Source organism: Dermacentor silvarum, chromosome 1 (genome assembly GCF_013339745.2).
Source record: "Dermacentor silvarum isolate Dsil-2018 chromosome 1, BIME_Dsil_1.4, whole genome shotgun sequence".
Taxonomy (NCBI): domain Eukaryota; kingdom Metazoa; phylum Arthropoda; class Arachnida; order Ixodida; family Ixodidae; genus Dermacentor; species Dermacentor silvarum.
In genome coordinates, this window is record NC_051154.1 from 197,019,445 (window position 1) to 197,045,535 (window position 26,091).

General features: G+C 44.5%; 1 protein-coding gene across 1 annotated transcript in view; it reads right to left on the reverse strand.

Moving 5' to 3' along the window:
* The window catches only part of LOC119436616 (rac GTPase-activating protein 1-like), a 56,709-nt gene that overhangs the window by 2,808 nt on the left and 27,810 nt on the right, over nt 1-26,091 (reverse strand). The window contains exons 13-15 of the mRNA XM_037703530.2: nt 24,894-24,990; nt 17,321-17,393; nt 6,574-6,645 (exon numbers count right to left, since the gene is read on the reverse strand). Coding sequence (XP_037559458.1) covers nt 6,574-6,645; nt 17,321-17,393; nt 24,894-24,990 — 242 coding nt within the window. The remainder of the gene's footprint in view (nt 1-6,573; nt 6,646-17,320; nt 17,394-24,893; nt 24,991-26,091) is intronic.

The window sequence follows — 26,091 nt, forward strand, 5'->3', positions numbered from 1 at the left end:
TTTTGACTCTGCCAGCATGACTGCGTGCTAATTTAGTCACTGAGTCAAGTAGAAATTGCAGTACTTTGGTTGTAGTGTATAGCGAAAGTGACAGTGTCTTTGAAAGTGATGATCCGAGAAGACGGCATACTTTCTTTGGCCACTTGTGGAATAAAGTCATTTTCTGGAAAATCCAATATTTCAAGCTCCCAATTATTCAGACACACGTGTAGGCGGTCCCCACCGAGTTCAGCAACTGTATAGTATTGTGAAATACTACAAGTTTTTTTTTTTTAAAGCAACAAATTTTTATGCAACAATTAAGTCCTGGTGACTATGATTACTATTTGAGTACATGGCTTTCTAGCCGTTTGTTAAAGGGCGACCTGTGCAGTTGTAGAATGGACAGAATTGATTTAGGCGACTTTTTAATTATTGACTTTTGGGGGCTGTTCACTGAAACACCTGATAAACCTTTCTTGAAGTAATTTAGCTAATTGATGGAAAATGGAGAAAAGGATTTGTCAGACTAACTACACGAACAATTATTTCACCTTCGAAGACGTGTTAAAACGAACTAACCGAGGAAAGTGTAATGTCAATTTTGCCACCCTCTGCCTTTTGTCATGCTGCCGCTGTCACCACTGACATGATCCAACACATTTTCATTCTTATTGCTTTCGAGAGTAGCATAGTGTTTTAAAGCTTGTGGTATGCAAGAAAGACATTCCATTATGTGCTGTGTTTGCATTGCAGCTTGGTTTCCAAAGCTTAGGACTTACAGGGCTATCATATATAATGGCGGCTGCATGACGAAAGGTCGAGGGCGGCGAGATAGGCATGCTCTTTTTATTAGTCAATTTCGGCTTCAGCGAGTCTGCTGAGACTAGGTAATGTTGAGAGCAGGCTACAATTCCTCCACTACATTAGCTCTCCAAGATCAATAAATAATACCGGTGTCTGATCAAGAAATCTGATCCGGATCAGATTTCGTGATCAACAATGGTCGCTGCCACACAGTCCAATGATCCGGATCAAGCTATTGTCTGCTGATCGTCGGAAACTCGCAACTGCATAATGCCTTGGTTACAAATTCACATTTGCAAACTATGGTTAAAGGGACACTAAAGGCAAATACTAAGTTAAGCTAAAGAGATGCATTAGTGCACGAGTATCTCTAAAGCGTCAATATTATCGCGAGCAGAGCCTTAGTAATAGAGAAATTAAGGTAAATGCAGGACACGATTAGCGACTCCCCCGGGACATTCAAGTACTCGCCCGATGACGAAGGCACTCCTCGTTTAAATTCTGTCACTAGTACTGAACCACTCGTTATAAAAACATCATTGTACTGTATTCTAAGAAGAAAGAAAATACTACTTCACCAGTTCTATTACACTTTTACAAAAAAGAACTAACTGACATTACACCGTGGACAACGACGCGGGCGGTCAAAAGGTTTCGTGTTCGCTCGACTCTGCGCCGCCCGCACTTTCGCGTTTCAGTTTTTCTGTTATCGTGTAGTGTTGCGCTTGTTTATCTGACTCGCGAACCTCGCACTAACTGCAAGTAGCAGAGAATTCCACTTCCATGCGACGTCGCGGAATGCCCGAACGGTCTACGCCACTTTACCAAAAACAGTTGCAGCGGCGCACCGTACCGCCATCTGTCGGGCGCCGTTACACTCACCAACGGCAGAAAATGGCGTATGCAACGTCACCACTCCTCGGTTGGCGTGGCGGGTGATTTGAATTGCAATAAAGGTATTTGGACCGTTCAGATCCAATTTTCTCGTAAACTAAGTATTTTCTTTGCACGAGACAAGGGATTTGAGGTTTCTGGAAAGGTATTTAAACAGTCCACGTCGACTTAGTATTTGCCTTTAGTGTCCCTTTAAATTTGGACAATACTTCAATTTTACAGCTTACTATTGCTGACAAAAAAAAAGTTTTTTTATTGAGCTGCCTTTACTTTGTCTTTAGCGTTTTCCGAATACTGCACTAGAGGGCGCAGACATCAGCCTGCGATCAAATGAAAAGCATGTACAGCATACCTGAGCCAGGGCCATACCCAGCAATTTTTTTTCAGGGAGGGGGGTTGAGTGTAGAACGACAGCAATTTCGAAATATTTATACTGGCTTATTTTCGTGAGTGAATCAAGCACATCGCTTACACATAATTAGAGGCTACTTTTAAATTAGTTGTACCTAAATAAGTAAAAAAAAATTGTGTGTTAAAATTAAATTCTGGTTAAAGCAAGGAATAAAAGTTTGGATTATAATCTTGGCCTCTGTATAGAATATCCTTGGGCTCCACTTTTGTACAACTAGTTTTTTTTGTTTTCCCAATAATCCAGCAGGAACAGAAATGCCGGCTTAACTGCAGCACATTTTTTTCTTCTCTCTTATATGGAAGGCGAGGAAAAGCAGCCTTCCTTATTTTTTCTCCCCTGATGCCACCCTGCAAGTTTTTTTTTTTCTTTTCAGCATGTCACTTATAGGGACAGAGCTGTGTGCTTACTATCAACAGGCTGGCAAAGCCCAAACTACTTGTGTGCTAGACATGGCTTGGGAACACTTGGCGCATCTTTTTCACTGCGTTTTTTACATCTGCACGTCACCGGCGGCAACAATTATCCTTTGGTGGCGTTTGTTTGCCGCCATGTGGAATTGTTTTAAATGCCTTCCTCTCACCACAATCGCAGCTATCCTTCAATGTTTACTTAGGCTTGTTCTTTTCTGAGGTAGGACTCGGGGGGAACAGGGAGAAGTGACATGTGTTGGTGTGTCAATGTTCCACAAATGACTGCTCGCTACTGCCACTGTAAGAGCTGTACGCGTTTTCACAGGGAAGCCATCAAGCACGGTCCACACAGGCGAAGAACTTCCCGAGTGGCAATGGGCACGGAAAGCATCGGGAACCAATTAAGGAGACGCCACAGATTGAAAGGCGGAGGGGGGGGGGGGGGGGGGGGAGAAGAAGAAATGCACTGACGATTACGATACTCCCTAACACGAAATGTGACTGCAAGCTTTATACACGTTTTCATTTCGCGATATATTGGCCGACGCGGACAATCTGTCTCGTGTGGCACGTTGCAAATGGACCGAAGTGTGGCGCGACTGCCTCGCTAATAGGGAGATCACGATAGGCAGCGTGTGGGTAACGTGTGGGCGTGATTCACAGCAGCCGCTGCAGACAGACCTCCGCTCATGCAACGCTTTGCTTCCATACAGACGACGCGCTACTCTGGCGCCATCTCGTAGCCATCGTTGCCGCAAAGCCCATCTTGCGCGGCACTACGCTTTCGCCATACCCTCCTCTTCCACTTTCCTCCTCATGCTCTCTTCGCTATCAGTCTTTCATCTCCCACTGTGCTCAGAGTTTGCTTTCATCCTTCACTGCGTTCGTTCGCTCGGTTACGAGGGACAACGCCGACGCTCACCGCAAGAACCTAAGAGCTGTGCTAAGAGAGCTACGCCGAGCTCTTAAGAAATTTGCACGCGAAGGAACGGTAGGGTGAGGAGCAAGGCTGTGCAAGGCGGGCGGTCAGGAGAGGGAGCGCTGAGATGGCTTTGCAAAATGGAAGGCTTGAGCAAAGGAAGAAGAGGGAAGTAATATCAGGAAAGTTAGTGTATGAAAAATTTTGCAACTGGTGGTCGCTGTGAAGGCATGTATATATTTTAGTATCACCCAAAAAGTTAATGCACAAAACAATTTCCAGGGTGGGGTGGGGGAGTATGTTTGTGATGATTCACTGGTGGGTCACTTGTCATGTTCCTCTGGTGCGTTGTGACCGACTTGTGAGTCACCAGGAAGTTGTGTTCCTATAAAATTTCCTCAAGCTGCAGATAGGAGCAACAAAAATTTTTACTCTCCACTGATTTCTAGCAAAGACACCACTTGTGCACTGCAGTAAAGCCCTGCACAGCCGCACAAGGGGAATAATTGCCACGAACCATGTCGCAGTGAGTGTGTCAAGATGCTCATTGAATCAACTCTCTTGCATATGTAACTGCAAAAGTTACCCTTTATCTAGAGGCTGCCAAGCCAGAAAAACGGTAAACACATGGTCACTGGCTTTAATTGCCTTAATTTCAAAAATTAAGTGTAGCTAACAAATAAGTCAATTTTATAGAGTCTTCATTAAATACTGTTATTCTTTGTGCCCCTACTAACTTTGTTAGAGATTTACGCACAGACTACAGAAGCTGCCACTACTTTTAACAATTGGGTCGGTTGTGCTGGTGGCATAATGTTGCACCAGGAGAGGACGCTCTGTTGCGCATCAACTTTCTGCAGCTGTACCAATTCTATAGCAACTTCAGATTCATCATCACATGAGAAATGAGAAGTCAAAGAAAATGAGCTGCAACAATCCACATGCTTGGCTTAACAAGGTCTTGAGCACTATTTGCATATTAGGTAGCAGGACAATGCAAATAATGAAACTGGGCATGAATGTAATATAGTGCCAAACAGTCACAAGAGCCAAAGGCTGAATACAGTAGAACCCCGCTGTTACGTTCCCGGGTGCTGCGTTTTCCCGGCTGTTACGTCGTTTTTGGCCGGTCCCAGCACAGCTCCCATAGAACCCAATGCATTGGAAACCCCGCTGTTACGTCGCAACTGTGGGACCGTTCCCGCATCATACGTTGCGAACTGCCACCCCGCGCTGGCCCGAGCGGCAATTTTGGCTTTTCATGTCGCTTGGCTTGGTTGCTTGACGATGGCATTGGCCGCCCAAGGTGCCGGGGGCGACACTTATGACGTATTTTAGATTTCCGCCAGCAAAAGTATGGCCCTTGAGATCCATATTTGCTATATAAAGATGGTGTCTATGACGCATTGCGGCCCTAAAATTGGTTTTGGCTCACAGATGTTCCGTATAAAGTCCAAGGGCGATAACGCCGTCGCCGCGCGCCGTATGCTGCATATGCGAGTGAAAGCGTGCGAGAGGAGCTGACGACCGCGCCTAAATCTTGCGCGCGAAAGAAAGAAAAGCAGGGAGAAAGCGCGCCTTCTTCCGTTGCGCTCAAGGCACCGGCGAGGGATAGCGGGCAGCGTTGTGCTAACTGCGTACCGCATGGCGGCGCGTGGTCGCGCGGTACGTATCTTGAAAGCGATCTGTTGGGGGCAGAGTCTACGCAGTGTAGGTGCGTCGGCGGCTCGTAGCTTTGTGCTTGCTGTGTGTTCTCGGCGCTCAGTTTGCGTTGAAGCGATAGACAACAGCACGAAGGTCACTTAGCTCGCTTCAGCAGCGGCGCTTAAATTCCTCACGCCAGCGTTTGACAGCGCGTGTCCGCGTTCGAGTGTGATGTGTTCATGTTTGCCTGTGGGCGCTGACACCATGCTCATTAAAATAGTTAATAAGCGAATGTTTACAAGTTTATACGGACGCTAAAACTACTATTCTTACTTTGTATAGCTGTCTACTATAATTTGCTATCGCAATCGATACTTCAGCTGTTGGGCGAAACTATGACTTTTTTGCACACGTAAGAATTAAAATAATATTGTGTGCAGTTCAACACTACTCCTATTTCAATTTTTCCTGTTTCCCGGCTCTTACATTTTTTTTACGGTCCCGTGAAAAACGTATCAGCGGGGTTCTACTGTACTAAACACCAGAAACTTTCAAACTTCACAGTTACAAAAACACCAAACACCACTGGCACACTGAAACCAACACACATGCATGCACACATGAACACACAGCCTATTCATCTCTTCCGAGTGACAAGCGTCAGACAACTGGCGCAAAATCTAAGTTTAATGCTTTGCCTGCTTATCGTTCTTGTATAGAACCAGTTCAGATATCTTTCAGTGCACTGGCGTTTGCTTTTGTACAGCATGAAGTACTACTGCCTTTTGATCTGAATGAATTAACTTCATTGCTAATGGTAAAAATATATATGGGATTTTTTCCCCACACACTTTTGAGGTGCACCATACACCTTTACAATTCACAACTGCTATTTTTTGCGTGCAATCATAAGTACACACAGGGCTTTTCATTAGGGGGGTCAAACAATCTTGCTAGCAGAGGGGATAGAGAGAGGAGAGGACAGATAGCATATAATAAAAGCAATGCATGCTTCTGGCCAGTTGTCACAAATTTGTGACATGCTTGTTTTAAACATCTAAATTGGAAAGGGTTGCTTAAGTCAGAGAAAGCTGGACTTTGATGTTATGTGTAGTTGTCCAACTAAAACATGCCGGTGTACTACCATCTCACACTTACCAAATAACTCTCCACACAGACTTCGCAAAGAGGATGAACATAAACTCATGTGGCTGCATCAATTTGGGTGCACAAATTAGTCATTTGTGGAATACTAAACGATTTACAGTTGCCCTAAGGTGCAAGATGGTTTACTTTCAAGTAAAAGAATGCGCATTGAGAAAACGTGCACATATAAACGTATTCTTTTGCACAACATGTCTGTTTTAGTTTTTTGTATTAAGCCCACAAATTGCACTGTAGGGAGGCTAGATAGAGGTACGACAGCACATTGAGCAAAAAATATGCACACAAGGCAATGAGGAGAAAGAAAATTACACAGACAGCACAAGTGAAAACGAAACACTAACCCTTTGGCAAGATTCCTCTGGTTCTTGGCGCTTGCGCTACTACCAAGTCTATTGCAACTAGCTGGCGTTGGTCTTGAAGACAAAAGATGAGAAAAAATTAAAACAAATAGCACGAAACATTTGCACCGAAGAAGCAAACATGGAATTTGACAGCTGCCTTCAGCTCAGTGCAGTACCAGATCCTTTCTTTCTAATTCTTTTTTAATTTTTTAAGGAGCACAAGTTGGTGCAAAATATTTAAGGACTAACAGGGTGTACCGAACACATGCACTCAAAAGAAGGCAACAAATAAACTATCAGGATCCACAAACAGTGTTGTGCTGTCAGTATCAATATGTAAAGCATACAGCCATGGCCTTTCTGCAAGAAATGGCACCATGCTATGTTCACTGATCAGTGATTTCCCTTTCTTTAGGTCAACACAGTAAAATGTCTTTAAAGGAAGCATTAGCTTGTGGGGCTCCTATCTAAATACATGCGAAAGGAGAAACAGTTTTTCTTGGCAATCACTGCACCAAATTTGGCAAGGTTTGTTGCATTTAAAAGAGAAAGTTAGAATCTAGTGAATCTAGGAAACAAAATTCTGAGCTAGGCCGTCAATTTAGTAAGTCAGAATTTAAAATCGTAAAATCTTAATAAACAATACTATCAACTCTAAATCGGCAATGAAAGATGATATCACAATTCTGTAAACTGTACCTAATAATACATTTAAAGCGGGCAAAATTGACATACTATATATCACTATGAAATATACCATTATGTGTGTAAGAATTTTGCAAAACCCTCGCAAACGTAACAAATACACGTAAGCTGTAAATTAATACATCAAAATTTTCCACTTGGGATGCTCAAAGGATGCAGTTCACAGAACTGCAATATATGTTTTTAGTGCTGAGTTACAAATTTGTAAACTTCATGTTTCCATTTTTTTTAAACATAGCAATTTTTACAAATTTTTGTAAAAAATCACAGGCCCTAAATCAGAATTCTGCTCCTTACAGTCACTAGAATGTACTGGTCTCTCTCAAATGCAACAAATCTAAAATTATTCAAATTGGTTTGGTGGTTGTTTCATAAAAATGTTTTTGTGTTTTACATGTAGTACTTCAATAGGTGGTATCGGAGTTGGTACTAAGATAAAGCTTCCTCTCAAGACAATTTGAACAATATTAAACGAATGAAGCTTTAAAGAATGCATATTTACCCAATAATTCTCGGTTAAAATTGTTCATCCAGTAAGCAGAAGTCGCATCAAGTATTCTAAACTTGCAACAAACCAAGCACGAGGTGGACTATCTCTTTACAAACACCAACATAAATTGTAAAGGTTATTATTAACAGCTTTGCAGCAGACCAGAGCATCACTGAGAAGGGTTCAAACTGTGCTACGTGACAATACACTTGAAGACGACTTAGCGTGCTTGTGCACTCACTTCACATTAGCTGAGATCAAGAAACTTGAATGCTCTGGCGGAACTCTGACCTGGAATATGGGGCTGATTTAGGATGTTCAGGAAAGGTTTGCCACCATCCCTAATGGACCTGTCGCTGATAGAGTTAGTTTGAAACTTCATCTGCCTCTGACCAAAATCCCGGCTTTTCGGTATTGAAAGAACTGTTAAAGGTTCTGACCAGCGAACATTACGGAATACCACAGGATGTTGGATCATTGAAGGTTCCGAAGTACAAATATGTGCCCCTAACTACGGTGGATGTTGAGCTTTCCTTTTCGGTATACTTTCGGCACAATAAATGTACGCACTGATGCATACGCAGTAAAATTTAATAAAAATTCAACTTCAACAAACTAATACTCAGTGAAAAAAGGTGTAACATGAAACTAGAGAAATCTTGAGATGGTGCTTCTTTGTCACTGCTTTCACAAAAATTCTTATGGTGTTCAGGCACACTAAATTTCAGAATATAGATCTTGTAACCTACGCAACTTGCCTCATATAGCATTACAGAGAAAATAGTGAATTTCACTAAACAGGGATTTAGTGGGCTGTGTTATTCAAAAAATCCCAATTCATCCTCAGCTGCACAGTGGAAGTTATTTGTGCCTATCCATGCCTAAAGAACAGTAGTATTTGGCACCTACACATGCCATAAATAACTATAGTGCCTGTTATAGGCTCCCAAAACAGCATGTTTCGGTGCCTAAACATCCGGTCTCTAGTGATTACTAACATTATTTTAACATTACAGCATTTCTGGGCTTTGTTTTGCAACAAGGAATGGTACCTGCTATATGCAAATGTCTTGAGTGCTTTCCATTGAATCTGTCATTTGCGATGTTCACAATGATGCGTGCTACCCTACTGAAATGCATGGAAGTGATGGTAGGTAGACACTGTATGGCACATCCACATGTTTTAGCTAGCTTTGCTTTGAAACACCTTTTCTTGAAACCTGAGGAACATTGCGAGTGCAGTTTCTTCAAATTGTTTTTGGAGAAATCTTTGTAAAAGACTTTAATATGCATGGAGATATAAGATTGCTACATTTACTCTGCCCACTCCAACTTCAAATCATCGGTTCCCTTCAGTTGGGGTGTAGCTAGAAGCCGAAATGCCTATTGCTCCATTCTTCTCACTGCTGTGTGCATATGGTAGCTGCATGAGGTGGGTCCTTGGCAAAGCCGCCGAGAGCAACAAAGGAGTGGCCAAGGAAGTAATTTGAGCTAGTTGGTCTGTCATTCTGGAATCCCTCAAGTCGTGCTAAAGAGACAGGGACAAACATAAGAACGACAACACATTGCGTTAGCACCATGTGTTTGTTCGGATGTCTGTTCCCGTTTTTTTTTTAAGCGCTACTCAGCATCCCTGTATGAAAATGTGGCGAGTGGCTGTCCGAAATGCATTACCAACCACTGCTTCCCCCATTTCCTAGCAATTTGTGTCAGATCTGGGAGGGTGTGAATAAGTCATGGTTAAAGGGGTCCAGAACCACCCCTTGGGCTTGGTCAAAAAACACAGTCTGCAGATAGAATACACTGCTGTGAACATCTCAGCCAAATTTTGTAGTTTTGCGCAGCGCGTGGAGCTCGCAAGCAGAGCACGAAGTCACCTTTTTCTCAGGCGCGCTCTTTTCAACAGAAGCCTGCTCCTCACTTTTTTCTGGGCGATCTATTTTGAAATATAGCAGATTCCCATACACGGCTGCTATTGGCTGACAGCTGACATCAATCAATAAGGGTGTTTGGATCAGTGCGCTTCTCCCTATTGTTACTGTGAATATTTATTGAGGCAGTTTAATAAACAGGCCGAAGTAATAAAAAATCTGCTTTCGAATTTCGATAATAATTACATACTTCCGGAAGAAGTTGACTATCGTCTGCTCACGCTCGGCCGCAGTCGCCTGTGTAGGAATTAAACTTCGGCCACCCTGCTTATCGGTGTCGTAGCCGTCAGGTCTCGCTAATTCCGACTAGTTTTGAATGCTCAACTAGCCTCGAACCATGCAACACTTAAGGTCACACTACACGCAGGCTTGCAAGCGCGTGCTCACTCCTGGCCGCTACTGGTTAGACGCCTTGGCAGACTTCACTTTGTATTGAGCTATTGAAAGCGCTTCAAAATGCACAAGTTGGATGTGGCTACTATCCATCGGTCAAGCTGGTGCAGGACAAAGCCAGTCCACACCACGTAGCACGGCCACACTGCAGCATATGAGCGCGAGTGTGTACTCAATCCTTGTCATCCACAAAGCAAACACTATGCATATCATGGAGGAACGAAACAAAACAGGAGAGGCCCTGACGTCACTTTTTTGAAGCCGGAAGTGCAGCCAATGTTGGTGTGCCATCTCTCTTTGCGCCTCCAATCAGGGGTTCTGCAGCTCGCCGGAGCAGATGGGCGCGAACTTTGAACTTGCATTGTTACGAGCCGCCGGAAGTGTGTGCTCCTGACGCGTGTCAAAACAAAGCCTACAGAACTTCTGTAGCAGGTTTAGTGAAGCAGACGAGCTCCTGTGTTTTTCCGTGGCACATTGAAGAAGACAACAAAGATTCGCGCCGTGATTGCTTGAGTGTATCTGTTGCTGGCCGACACTCACACTCACAGACCCAAAACACAACTTTCAAGCTTACACACCACACTCCAAAGTCAGCTTTTCTCGCGAACACAAGGTGCTGTGGGAAAGACACCGGCGGAAAAATCGTATCCCACTTTTCAGAGACCGCGAGCAGCAGCGAAAGCTTCAGGAGCGCGGTTGCCATGACAACGTTGACATTTGGGCTACCCGTCCCAGTGCTCCTTTGCGAGAAACAGCATGTGACTTCCGCCACACCTTCTCCAATATGTTTGTGCTGGCCAGGGCCTCTCCTGGGGTTTCCTTCCTCCATGATGCACATGCACTATAAGCACCGGGCGCGGGATGAATTTGGACTGGTGGCGCCGCGAATGTAATGGCATGTGGCGGCCGGGCCACGCGCAGCAGGCGCTGCCGTGAAACCAAGTCTGATCAAACATGTCGCGTTTTTGGTTGCACCAACAGTTACTGAAACATGACAGAAGCTGGTTAGGCCATTCGATTCAATCGTTGTTCATCGCGGCATCGCGTTTTTCAGGCAAAAAGTCTGTATATGTGCGGTCCGTAGGCAACAGAGCGTACAGTGCTCAGCAATCCGCTTTTCATTTTCCTGTGCTGCCCTCTGCCGCGCGCCGCTGGAAACGTTTTGGTAGGGTGCTGGGGCTTTCGCCGGTTGATTTGTGAACCTGCGCCCGTGTTAAGTGCGCATCGGTTGTGCGTTTCGTGGATCGCAAATAATTATTAATGGCTTCTGGGGGGCAACATGTCGTTCCTGGAAGCCATGTAGCACTCACCAACTATATACATGTACGGTGAGCAGGCCTGAGTGTGCCGTTTTGTTTACAGTGCAGCCGATAAAGGCACGCTGAGTTCCCTTTGCCGTAGCGGCTGCTTTGGAGTTTGTTGGCGCTAACTCCTGCACTTGCACCTCGCTTTTTTGTAATTCTATTTACACATTCTTTAGACATTTCGCATAAGATGTTTTCGAGTGCGCAGCCTTCCGCGTCGGATTTAGCAAAGCGATGCACTTGTTTACATCGGCATCTACAGCCACAGATCGTTGTTAGCATCAAAAAACGGGGGAAAGGTGCATATGTGAAAAGGCGCTGATATGAAACAATGTCAAAACGTAGAATAAAACACACATATCTGCTCATATGAGCGGCTGAGCCACTTAAACAATGGCAGCTGTGATCCAGTTACAAATATTTGGCTGTTAATTAATTACTGATTCTCGCTTTTCTTTAACTTCGCAATAGTTAGTTTGCGCGTGTCATAAAGCATTATTAGAGCAAACTGTGCTCGCATAAGCGCTCATTTAAAGGCCGTGCTGTTCTCCTGCAAAAACGCGAATGCCATCGCTGACACCGTTAGTATATAACTGAGCGAAGCGGCTGTTTATGCTGCTGTGCCAAATGTACCGTCTCTTGTTTCGGGTTTGACGCAGAGATAAAGAGTACATCTCAAGAATTAAGAAATGCGTGAGCATGCCAACACGTAAAAACCCACCCATCTACGTTGCGAATACGACCGGCAGCCTACGGGAACGGTGACGTACAGATGTTGGCACAGGCGTTGGGCACAGCGCTGTGTCCCCGCTTGCAGCTTATTGTGTACACGGCGATCGAAGCGAAGGGTAGTTTATTTCAAATCGCTAAGGCAAGAATTGGACTATAAAAGCAGTTTCCTTCATTATAACTTGCTTACTTTTCAGTACCGGTCCGCTGGTAGCAGGTGCGCGAACTCGACGGCGCGCCAGGCCTAACCTTCGCTGAACAGGATCAACATTGGCTCAAACTTATGTGCACGGATTGAGAGGGTCGAATCTTGTGCATTTCAACTTCGTAGGTATGTCTTGACTCACTTTGAGCGTGATTATTTATATATACTAACGAAGCCGTTGCGGCTATCGCATTATCGGTTCGACGGCCGATCGCGCGGGGTTCGGTCGAACGATGGTCGGCACGCTGATTTTATTGGTGCCGTCGACAAGAAAGCCCGTCGCAGTACGACAACTCGCGCTCGTCGGTTACGTCTTGTAGGCATGGTATGACAAAATGGTCTCAGCGACACAGTACTGAATGGTCGGCCAATCGTAGGTGTGCGCGTCTTGTCGGTCTCGTATCGACCCAGTGTGACCGCGCCTTGAACGAGTACGTGAAGGCGGGCACATGCTGCCACTACCAGCAAGCGAGGACCGACGCTGCAAGAAGTCTTCGTCAGCAACGTGTTTTTAAGTGTCGTCCAAGTGTAACGCAGGGGTTTATCGATAAATTTGCTATTACAGCCATCAATGCAAGGCGGCAACTACGTGGTTCCCTGTGCAGTCTAGACGAAGCCCTCACGGCTTTCTGTTCAAAGTGGAGTTGCAGTCTTACGCTACACACGTTTTCGGTACCGCACCGACGTCGAGCTACCAGTGAAGTATCAACAAGGTACACAGCACAAGTTTGCACTTGCAGTAGCGCACGTGCGAGCGCAGTTTTTTTTTTGTTTTTTTTTTCGGGGGACGTTTTCCCGAGATGGGGCCGCACGGCCGCGCGCGCAACCCTTCCAAAACGTTTCGCGACTAATCCGCCAGGGCAGGGCGCATGCGCCGTAGCGCCGTGAAAAAGCCGGATTGAAACGCGATACTCGAATCGTATGGTCGCCAGCGCTTTCTGCACTGACTAAGCGCTGGGGACGCCAAACTGATGCAATGTGGTGTAGAGTGAAAGCGAAAACCTTCGTAACGCATTATGACTGCATTTAGTCCCACGATGCTCACCTGTGGAGCGAAAAAAAAAAAAGAAAGGCGGCAGCCGCGCGCTGCCAGCGCTTCAATCGCTGGGCACTATACATTTCCGACGCTGATTTGCTATGATCTAGTTGTTCTAACGGTAATAAAAGAGCCATTCATTCGCAAGAGATTCGTGTCCCACTTGCTTGTCTTCGCCTCCGCAGTGTAACGGCTTTGGAGCTTGGGCACCGAAGGCGAACACTCAGATTTGTGGTCATTTTGCCGTCTTATCAGTGCATCAGTCTTCCTTTTAATGTACATTTTCCTTCCTAGCAATTCCCAACTCTGGTTGCGTCCAGCACATGACTGTGCTGTGCATCGACGGCGAACGCCAACGCAGTGGCGTGTTCACACTCACCACCACCGACGGCTCCCGTCGCACTAAGCTATATAAAATGGGCCGTGACTGAAAATTGGGCTAGTTTATAAGCAATTAATAATGGGGAAGCATTGCAAAGATAAAAGAACTACAACGGACAGAGAACGGGAACTTACTGACACATGTGCGATCGGCGAAGCAGCTCAAGAAACGGAATAAGGAAGACGTATGTCTCCTTTTTTTCCTGTCTATAATTTTTGTGTTCTTCGCCCGTTTACGTGATTAAATACGCGAGAATGTTAACGCGCACAGCAAAATAACATCTGGAATATAACTGCTGGAGTTCCACGTCTTAGCTTGCCGCGGTGAGCTCCGTTCGCGTGGTGCATTTGCATCGCAACTTGTGCTCGTTTTTCTGCTTTATATTCTACTTGATGCCACGAATGTTATCTGCCTCGTACAAGTGACGACCTTTCTCAAAAGCAGACACGAAAATGCGTTTTCTGGTGCGTCAGCCCTTAAAACCCGCAGGGCGAAATCACTGGAAGCACCGAGCGCCTTCGTCCCGTCGTCCGCTTCACATGCCAGTCTCGGACAGCTGCGGTTCGCGGCGCTGTTCGCCGGCATATCGCCGGCGCGCCACTGGCGCCTTACAACGGCCGCCCGGTGCCTATAGTTGCATGTAGCTGTAGTCTGCTACGAAGCGTAGATACCACGGCTGCCACGGCGTGCCACGACGCGTTCTCTGGCTGAGCGCACTGTGGCTCACTGAGGACAACCGCGCCTGACACGTCGTAGGCACCAAAATCTGAAGTAGTGGCGGCTATGTGAACATCAAAATCAAATTTGAACTGGCGCCACAGCAACGTTCAGTAGGCGGAGCGTTGCAGGCACACCCCGCTCCGCCAAAGCCTTTGCAGTGCAAGGCACTGAAGAAGCAGCGGAAGCACTGCGAAGGGGGTGTCTTGACTTCCAATAACTTCGCTTCTGCTGAATGCATTAAAGAACTTTTTGCGGCAAAGTATTTTTGAAATAGCCTATCTTAACTTCAAACGCATTTCTCCACTTCAATAAAAAGTGGTTCACGGGCCCCTTTAAAGGGACACTAAAGCCAGAGAAGACAATAGCGAAAGATTGATGGTGCCTTCGCATTGAAATTCACACACTAGCTCACTGCAATGTCATGAATTTTAATTGTATATGCATGGTATCAGCGAAAGAAAGACTGCATGAACGATTGCATTGTATTCTAAAATAGCCAAAGAATGAAAATAAATAAATAAATAAATAAATAAATTGAAATCCATGACTTCACACTTACTGGGGTTCCGGTGCAAAATTAATATATATAGTATGCATATACATTGAACTTTGACCTTCATTTTCTCTTATAGTACTGTCTACCTATTACTACAATATTCTGAAATATAGTTTTGAAATACTTTATTAGTTTAAACTCATTTTGAGTTTCTCGAAGTTTTTCTTGGTGTCCTTAACAACTGCCTTATAGTATCTGGTGTCTGTCAACCAGCCAGCAGTGCACATTATTCAATGTAAATTTATCGTACAGTGTCTGGGTGTAGTGTATGCCATTCCATGCACGGACTGTTCGTCTGTTTACGTCGACGAAAGCAGGAACTTCGAGAGGTGCCTCAAGCAGCACCAAAAGAATGTCAAGCAACACATGTCTTCGAGCAAGCAAGCTTTCTGAACATTGTGTTTCGTCAGGGCATGCCATTAAGTGGGATCAGGCAAGTGTGATGGCCAAAGAAAAGAATCGAAACACGAGTCTTTATCTAGACTCGCTTCATATTCAAACTATGATGGACACTTTTGATCGAAATGATGAAAATTTGCCACCTGTGAACACCAGGAGTGTCGGACACATCATACGGCTTACTTAAAGGGACACTAAAGGCAAATACTAAGTCGACGTGGACTGTATGAATACCTTTCCAGAAACCTCGAAACGCTTGTCTCATGCAAAGAAAAGACTTAGTTTACGAGAAAATTGGATCTGAAGGGTCCAAATACCTTTATTGCAATTCAAATCATCCGCCACGCAAACCGAGGAGTGGTGACAGTTGCATACGTCATTACCGCCCTTTGCTGCCGTGGGTGAGTGAAACAGCGCCCAACAGATGGCGGTACAGTGCGCCGCTGCAGCTGATTTTGGTAAAGTGGCGTAGACCGTTCGCGCATTCCACGACGTTGCATGGAAGTGGAATTCTCTGCTACTTGCAGTTAGTACGAGGTTCGCGAGCCAGAAAAACAAGCGCAACACTACACGATAACAGAAAAACTGAAACGCGAAAGTGCGGGCGGCGCAGAGTCGAGCGAACACGAAACCTTTTGAGCGCCCGCGTTGTCAACGGTGTAATGTCAGTTCTTTTTTGTAAAAGTAATAGAACGGGTGAAGCAGTATTTTCTTTCTTCTTATACAGTACAATGTTTTTATAACGAGTGGTTCAGTACTAGCGACAGAATTTAAATGAGTGCCTTCGTCATCGGGCGAGTACTTGAATGTCCCGGGGGAGTCTCTAATCGTGTTCTGCATTTACCTTAATTTCTCTATTACTAAGGCTCTGCTCGCGATAATATTGACGCTTTAGAGATACTCGAGCACTAATACATCACTTTAGCTTGACTTAGTATTTGCCTTTAGTGTCCCTTTAAGAGCGTTTTATTGCTTTTTGTCTCATTTGTCAACAAGGCTCCCATGTGTGAGCCGAAACATTAACTTCACTGAATCTTTTGTGGTCGGTGTCTTGTTTTATTTCACCAAGTACAACCTTTCTTTATAAAATTCCAAGACCGAGTGAAAAAACAGTGTTCATCTAAATCGTTTGTGCAGCTTCTTTTGTCAAAGCTGTCAGCTCCTTTGTCATGGCACCTTAAATGGCCATGTTTTGTCTTCAGCAACGATGTACACATCCAAGAGCAAATCTGTAGAAACGTATGTCCGCATTTTCTTTGATCTGGTCCTCTATGAGGGAGCGTGGCACTAGCCTGGCATACAGATTTTATTTCCCCAAGTTCTCACACGAGATTTGCTGGCATATTGCCTTACTGATTTCAAGAGCCTCCGATAGCATGTAGGCTAACGGTGCTGTCTTGTACGATTTCCTTGGTTTGAGCCACATTGTCTTCATTTCATAAGAAAGGACGCCCCTGCCTTGTGTCATGTTCCACCAATGTTTTCCCCAATAGCCGCTTATGCCACTTGAACACCGAGACCAGCGATACTGTCTTGCTGCTGTAAGCGCCACGAAGAAGCTCACATCTGTATTCACAGTTGCTCACACTAGAATGCACCAAGGAGATGTTTCAAACACAAAGATGGTTGTACACACACATATCAGCATATGTTTTGGGAAATCACTACTGCAGAAGAAAATAAATCATGGAACTTCATGGACTAAGGTTGTACTTGTGTAACTGAGAAGCTAAATAGCTACAATGAAGTACGGTATTATTTTTTAAGTAGTTTAGTATAACAGGTATGTAAAGCAGAATTTAAAACATGCTGGCTGCAAACAGCTGGGATGTTGAATAATCTTGAAGCCAAAATGCCAAGTTAACTTTTAAACACAATACAGGCAGAAAATATTTACCTTTTTGGTGTCAATCGAGAGTTTTTTTTACCAACAGAACCATAGATTGGACCCAGCAATGTGCTTCCTGGTGCTAAAACAGAAAGAAAGGAAAGAAAGGAAGAACATGCTACAATTGGCACCTTACCAACTTAAATTTTGCCCTCCTATTAAACCCTCAATCCAGCATTTCATGTCCACTCGTTTTGCCTGTACCACTGTGAACCAGTTTACAGTGATATGTGATGTTCAGAAATGAATGCATAAACACATTTTGCTCTGAGCACACATTTTTATGGGATATACCATACTTACTTGCGTAATGAACACACTTGCATAATGAACGCACCCCAAACTTTAGTGGTCAAAATTAGGATCCCCCCCACGTAATAACGTACCCTAAACTTGCTGCCATGAATAAGAGAGACACAGTGTGATTTGGCATCCGATATGGCGTCCGGCGGGTACGATAGCATATGGCGTCTGGCGGGTACGATGGCATCGGACGCCGCATCGTACCGTGTGTCTTCTACTTTCATTGCGATAGTAATCATATGGACACTCCAGGCGCATTTTTGCTGTCAGTGCTGACGATCGCGGCTCTATCTCCCGCGTTCGAGGGAGGAAAGCGGGAAGGAAACTCGCCATATTCCGTCACGCGCATGGTGCCGGGGATAGGGGAGGATGGGGGCTGGCGCAGCAACTGTGCATTGTGTGGCCCTATCTTGAAAGCCATCTGGGTCGGGGGCTGAGTCTAGGTGCGACGGCGGCTTATACCTTTGTGCGTGCTCCGTTCTCGCCGCTCAGTTTGCGTTGAAGCGATACACAGCATGCAGGTCACTTCGCTAGCTGTTGCTGCCGTGCTTGCTTACGCCAGCGTTTTGACGAGTGTCCGCAGTCATCAAGTGTGATGTGTATGTTCGCCTGTGCGCGTTGACACTATGCTTGTTAATTTACATAGTTATCGAATGTTTGCAAGTTTATAACACTACTATCCTCACTTTGTATAGTTGCCTACGCATTTGCTATTGCAATCTATGGTTTGCCTTTTGAGCAAGACTGCGACTTTTTTAGAGGTGGCCGTGGAAAAAAAATTGCTCAAAATTTTACCCTGCATAATGGATGCACCTCCTAACTTTGAGCATACTTTTCGGGAAAAAAATGTGCATTCATTATGTGAGTAAATACGGTATACACACATTATTAATGATGACTGACCTTCAGAACAGACTTTACAGAAACAGTAGCAAACTTGGAACAGGATAGACTGACAAACAACACATTATAGCATTCGTAATCACAGCACCTTTTTCAGCCACCTTGCTGTTGCCGATTTTGTTCAAAGCAAGTACCCCTCTGGTATCCTTTCACCATCAGAAGAGTTCCAAAGGTAGGAGTGAAACTGCGGGTCTTGTTTGCAGTACAAATAAATACATCCATTCCCATTTAGCATCACTGAGGAACTGACAGGACCCTAGCATTATCATTGTGATTATGTGGAACACCTCAGTTATCTATTTGTCCACGCCCTGAATGTTTCCTATTTTTGCCCTAATATAATGACATACTGGACGAACCAAGATGTGACAATGAAAGTTTTGATGCAGTTTTTTTGCAATGTTGGGCCACCTCACCTTTCAACTTTTTTAAAACCTTTTCGTGAAAATAACTTATTTTTGGTAAAGCTTGGTGCAACATTTGAAAATTGTAGAACAAGCCCAAATTTGAAACCTCATTAGAATTTGGAAATAGCAAGCATATTTGCATAAACATGCATGCAGACAAACATAAGCATAATTACTAACGTACTTGCATGCACCTGCTATGTCTTGCAAGCCTGCAACGAGCCATCATCAGCAGTAGGAAGAGTTTAAATTGTGTAACTGCCCTGCACATTTCGCAGAGGTTAGAAACGCCTACAGCGTTTTGGTGCAAATTTTTTTAGCAGACAGCCGAAGAAAAACAAATTAAGAACCAAATATATAATATCTGAATTATATAACTTTTTGAAAATCGCAGAAAGGACACTGACAACTGCAGAAACAAAACATGAACTTGAATGCAGACTAGAATTAATAATTGGAGTCTTAATATTAGTTACGTGTTAAAGTGTCCTAAATGCTTCTTAGTGAGCAGTAAACTGTCATACACTAATAACAAACCGATTTGAAAAACTGCCACACTGACAATGCTGTTACCATGGCTCTCCTGCAGCAATAGCAAACTTAAATTTTAAGAGCAAAACCAGCACAGAAAAGATAACACAAAAAGAAAGTGATTAGCATACAAATACTTCACTGTCATACCAGGACTGTTAACTAGGCTTGTGCGAATATTTGATATTTTCAAATAGTTGAACGAATAATGCGCTATTCGATATTCGCTTCGATTCGAATTTTGTTATTTGGAAATTTCGAAGTATTCGGCTCGAATGAATAGCCACACGCGGCAGGGAGAAGGCGTTTTCGGAAGTTTCGGTTTTGGATTCAGTAATACTTTTTCCAATCCAATCCAAACAAAGCCAGGAAAACAGAACTATACTCAGAACAAAGGCATACAAAAACGAATCTCGTTGGCGTGGTGGTGTGGTCGATTGCGTTTAGTGGGCGACTGTCTCTGCTGCGGCGGCATTTGATCAATCCCAGCCGCCTTGGACCACTCCAGAGAGCACCATGGGGGACTTGCATGCGGCCAGCAATCAGATTTGGAACTTTTTTGTAAAGATTCCACCGGGAACCGAAGCTCGATGTCTTAAATGCAAGGCAGTCTTGAAGACCCCGACAAGTACGACAACAACCCTAAAAAGTAAAAACGCATTTAAGGAGACACCCGGACTTGCACAAGGACTACCAAGAGAAGCGGGACGCACGCGAGAGGTCATCCAAGCTCAAGGGGGCAAGCAAGGCAAGTGGTCAACAGCCATCCATAGCCGACAGTTTCAAGCCGAAAATGAAAGCGTCAGCCCCAAAAGCCCAACAGATGACAAAAATGATAGCTCACTTCGTAGCTCGTGGTATGCACCACTACAACATTGTCGAAGAACCGGGTTTCCTCGACATGATGAAGTTAGCTATGTCGTATTATGCCGTGCCGTCTCGGACAACGTTCTCAAGAGCCATTATTCCAGACCTCTACGCATCAAGCAAAGAGAAGGTGAAAAAGAAGCTTGGAGACATTTTTGCAAGCGGAGTGGAGTCGCTTTCAATCACAACTGATGGTTGGACATCGCGGGCAAATGACAGCTACGTTTGTGTAAGTTGTCACGTCATGCACAGTGACTTCGTGCAACACGTGCATGCATTGGCTTGCACGGAGATGACAGACTCTCACACTGCAGCAAACCTGGAGCTATTTATCGCAGGTGTCATAGAGGAGTGGGAACTTTAAGCCCACAATACTGTGCCGATCTTCGTTGCTACAGATAATGGAAGGAACTTCTGCAGTAGCGCGGTCATCCTGGAAGGGTGTGCAGTGTTTTGGATACACACTTCAGTTGTGTGTCAGTGATGCCAAAAGAGAAGTGTCAGGGTTTTTGCAGCTCTGTGCTAAAGCCAGAGCGATTGTGGCTAGATACAAACGGAGTGCCAAGGCCCGAGGACGGCTTCAGGAAATTCAGAGAAACATGCAGCTGGACCCTCTCGATGTTATACAAGACGTCCCGACGAGATGAACAGTGAGCATGCCATGATGGCCAGGCTCGTGAAGCTCCACACGGTCATCACTGTAGAACTTTCAGAATCTGACGCAGTTACAAACTTGAACGCAAGTGAGTGGAAACTTATGAATGCAGCAGTGCAAGTCTTGAAGCCACTTGACCATCCCACAACTGAACTGTCTGGGGACAGATATCCCACGCTGTCACAAGTCAGTCCCCTGTTGCAGTGTACCGAGGTGGTTCTAGCTGAACATGTTTCCGAAGGTGGTGAGGCAGCATTGCTTGCCTCAAGCCTTTAGCGTAGCATCAAGACGAGGTTCCCTGATATCAAGATGTGATGCCTTCCTGCATTGGCAATGTTGGTCGATCCCAGATACAAAGATGTTTGTTATGCTGAACGACCTGCAAAGCAATGGGCATTCACTCTACTCACAACGGCAGCAGAAGAGATTGTGCCAGTTGATCAACATGGTACAGCAACAGGTGAGAACAGCACCTGCTCTGCAGACCCATCAGGGGACTCAGTGTGGAATGCTTTTACACACTTCAGTTCCCGTGCACATCATCAGTCAAGCCGTACAATCTCGGATGAGGTTGCTGGGTACTTGAAGGCCTTCCTTACCCGGTCCGAAGACCCCCTTGTGTGGTGGAAAAGCAAGGGCAGCCACTTTTACCCAACCCTAGTTGCAGCTGCCGGTAGGTATCTTTTGATACCAGCCACCCAGACAAGAAAAAGGCTTTTTTCCACTGCAGGAGCCGTTGTAAGCTGCAGAAGGGAGCACCTCAAATCACAGCATGTGGAACAGCTAGTGTTTTTGCATGAAAATTTGTAGATTTTCGTAAATAATCAAGTTGTTTACTTTCCTTGAATAAATCCCAGACCTTAGCCCTCTGCCGTTTTTTTTTTCTTTACTTGCTACTATTCGAAGTATTTGCTTCGAAATTATTCGAGAATAATTACTATTCGCTTCGAACCAAAAAAGCACTATTTGCACAAGCCTACCGTTAACCCTAATGACGGCTTCTATAATTATCCAGGGAAAAAGAAAATAATTATTTCCTATTAGATTTGTAAAACACAGAATAAGCATAATCAATGAAAAGAAAAATATTTTGCACAAACTGCTTGGGCAGTTGGGGGAAAACGCAAGGCAGAACACGAACTGTGCTTCCCCTCAAGCCACCTAAGGCTTCGTTTGGAATTCGTACAGATGGCTCTCGTCATATGTGAACCATAGGTGTACAACCTCCCGCATTTTAAGCTATATCTCGTGAGAACACTATAATATGTTCGTACGTCGTCCTGAAGGGATCATCACATTAGACGACTCTTGCACCGGAGAGTGCTTAGTGCACTTGGGAGTACTTCTGCCGGTCTTGCTGATTATCGCCGCTTAAAGGGGCTAAAATGACGCGTGATGGCACTCACGCGATATAGCTAAATATGGGGGAGGCTGTACATTTCACTTGCTATACATCACATGTGACACCACTTTCAAAAGTGATAAAGTGATTACAAAAAAAAAAAAAAAAAAAAAGGGGGGGGGGGGGGGCGTCGTGTGCCAATGGCAGGATTGAAATACCGAAAATTTGGGCCCACATAAATGTATGGGGCGCCGGCCAGAGTCTTTGGTAGGGATCAAATTAATCCAAAAATCGCATTAATTGGAGTCAAATTAATGGAAGTCAACTGTACAGCCATGGGTGCATGCTGCTCACAAGCAAGTAAAAAAACATGTACCAATAAATCTCGGAACATTTACAACCAGATCCCTTCACATTTTGAAACCAACTAAAGGCTGCAAATTTATGATATGTCAATGTGCCATGCGCATGACTGGCTATATTATTCATGCAAATCTCGCCGCATACGTCCGACTGCTTCACATTTGTGAATGGAAGTTGCAAATTTCATTCAAGTGTATACATGCTTTAAAATTTGCTACCAGGATTAACCGACCGTTGAACTTCTGCAGAAGCTACCATGCTTTCCATTTTTGTAATGGTACATAGAGCAAAATCTGGTTCAAAGTGGCATAGGAGAAACACCAGATATTCTCATAGTGTATAAAACCTTAAAATCAAAAGAAAGAACAAGCGCAGTAGTGAAAAATTACTCAACCAACTGAAATTCCGTGGCATTACTGTAAAAAACAAAGCACACGATGGCAATGAAGCAGATGCTGTAGCACGTGATCCAACTTTACACATCATTCAGGCGCTGGTGGTGCCGCACTGTGTCCTTAAGGCCAATGTTTTAAGGGATGCGCAACGAAAAATTTGCTTTGCTATAATTAATACCATGTCGGATCCCGCACTTTTGATTTTGTTATAGCAGGAAAATACTTAAATGAAATAAACCATGACCAACCTGATTTTATGTTTACTCCATTATACTCAATAATTTGCTACACAGAGGTTTAACTGTACTGGCAAATGTAAAACGATTATAGACTCCGACGAATGAGCTATCGACCTAACTCAACTTAATATTTTCCTTTAGTGTCTCCAACTTAATTTCATTAAATACCGTATTTACGCGATTGTAAGTCGACTCAAATGTAAGTCTACCCCCCCCCCCCCCCATCATGTAGGGGGGGAAAAAAAGGGGGGGGCATACCGTGGGTGCATTCCATAACGAAAATTTATTAGTAGCTGGCATGGTCACTGGACTACACCTCTTCACTTGTGCCATCATCCTCCCTAGTGCTACCATTGTCCTCGCTGTATGGTCCCACAGCACGTCATCATCCAGCAAAATTCCACATTGCGCAAATGACCGCACCACGGCGTCTTGTGGAACAGCTGCCCATGCCGAAATCACCCAACCACACACAGACGTCAGGGAGGCTCTTCTGCCGCCAGCCACTCGTACTCACCACGTTGTAGCGCCCCTAAAAACTCGTTTGTCTCGCTTTTGCTGGCGGTCTTACAATCAAGTAAATACGGTATGTGACCACAGACCACTTGCCGTCTTTAGAGTGGTGCACTACAGTACAAATTGAACGGTGTATGTAGCAGCAAAAACGCATAAAAAACAGACAGAAAACACAAACACACAAAAAAAGCATACATACAAAAAAGCATAAACACAATGCATGGAGCAAAAAAAGAAGTGCATGCATGGCACAGGCCCAATACACAAACTGCATATACACATTTATACAACACAGAACTCGGCATAGTTTGTGTAAACACACAAAAAAGCATAATTAACACAATGCATGGAGCAAAACAATGCATGACGAAGGACCAATACACAAACTATATGTATACACATCTACACATACATAAACAAAACAGTAGTAATGAAAGGATGGGGAAAAGAATGGTAGAAGAAAGAGAGGTTGCATATGGGCTCAACACAGAGCTAAGCCGTGTAACTCAATACAGGGATGAGCCACACTGTTTATAACATCCTCAGAGAAGAGTTTAAGTGGCATGAATATAGGCATCTACATTGCCCATGTCAGGGAGGCTGTACATGATTTACCAGTGGTTCAATGGGCTCTTGAGGAGGGTGTGGGATGGATAAAACAGGGAAGACTTGCGACAGTGGGTACGAAGATGAAAATTGATTGTGCTTAGCAGTGAATAGGAGCCTATGGCCCCATGCACTAGCTTGCGCAGAGAGCGCATGTCAAGGAAAAGTAACCTCTGTGATGGCAAACCAATACCAATGAGCTCTACAATCCTCTCATACCTGAAATTGAAATGTCGGTGTAGGTACCAATTGTAATATATCCTGATGAATTTCCTTTGAATGTATTCTATCAAGGCAGAGAGGTACTAACGCGGGCAGTTGCGAACAACAGAACATTACTCTAGCTTAGAGCACACTAGAGCATGGTATAGTGTAAAGAAAAATTTACTCGGTGTTTGGTCTTCAATATTCTAGTAATGAAAGAGAAAGCTTGAACTGGTCACAATAGAACTTACTAGTTCTTGTCTCAGGGGTGCCAAGATCCTCGTCACTATCCACATCCAACAGTTGTGCCCAATAGTCTGCAGGCACACTCATGAGTGCTTCCATCACCTGAAAACAAGAGACGGAGATTAAATTCTCAAAAGTCTGCATAATACAAAAATACAGCCAAATGCTCTTATAACAAAGTGCTTAGGACTTGCAAAATTTGTCATACAGGTTGCTTTGTTGTAAAAATCCCGCACCATAATAGTTGTAAGAGATCAGGATAACAGTGATGCTACTGGCCCATCCCATTTCAGAGCAGTAAAATAGACTTTCGGAGCAGGTTTATGAAAGAGCGATTGCAAACTACATTATATGGGGCTATTACAGTGGGCAATGCATGTGAAAGCAGTAAGAGGTCACTGGTTCATAAATTCAATCCAAATGCTAAAAATTACAACCACCCTTCCCTTCTTGCTTCTATAAATTATATCCTTTAAGATGGAGCATGTTTGTGAAAAAGGTTGATAACCTGATAACTGCTAACTGCTGATAACCATCTTCTTGAAATAGTGAGATGGTCGACACTGGCTTAGCGGTTCACTTTCACTCGTTGCGCACCATCGCGAAGTGCAGGCGTGACCTTTGACTGTGCACATGTAACACTGTCAGATAAGGCTGTGATCAGTGAACTCAGTTTGGAGCTTTCTGCCTACATGCGAGCTTTCGTTATTCCATCCAGTATAAGTGCAAAAACAAACTTCGCGAAAGCGTTCACCGTAGTCACCGGCATGTCACCCACAGACCGAATCTCAGCTTCCGGCAGTCTAGCCCGTGATTTCACGCCCAATCACCGAAGCGGTTGTGGTCCGAACATATTGGAGGCCATCCCAACCTGACCACCACCGCATCAGCTGGCAGCGAATTTTTGTCACCTCTGTACAATACAGCAAGGCTTAACCAGCGGCACTTCATCAGTATACAGTAGTGAAAGCTGCCGTTTGGTGCCGAGTCGATTGACCATAATTTTGGTAGTGGCCATTCTTACGCCGTGAAATCGCCACGCCAAGAAAAGTGAGGGCAACAAATTGAATAGTGAAAAATTGTTCACGGCTGCTTACCTGCGCCAATGTGCGCGTTATGTTCGAAAAAGCAAGCGAGACACCATACAGAGTCCGAAACTTTGGTCACCATTTTACATTGGTCATACAGGAGTGTGGGGTCTGG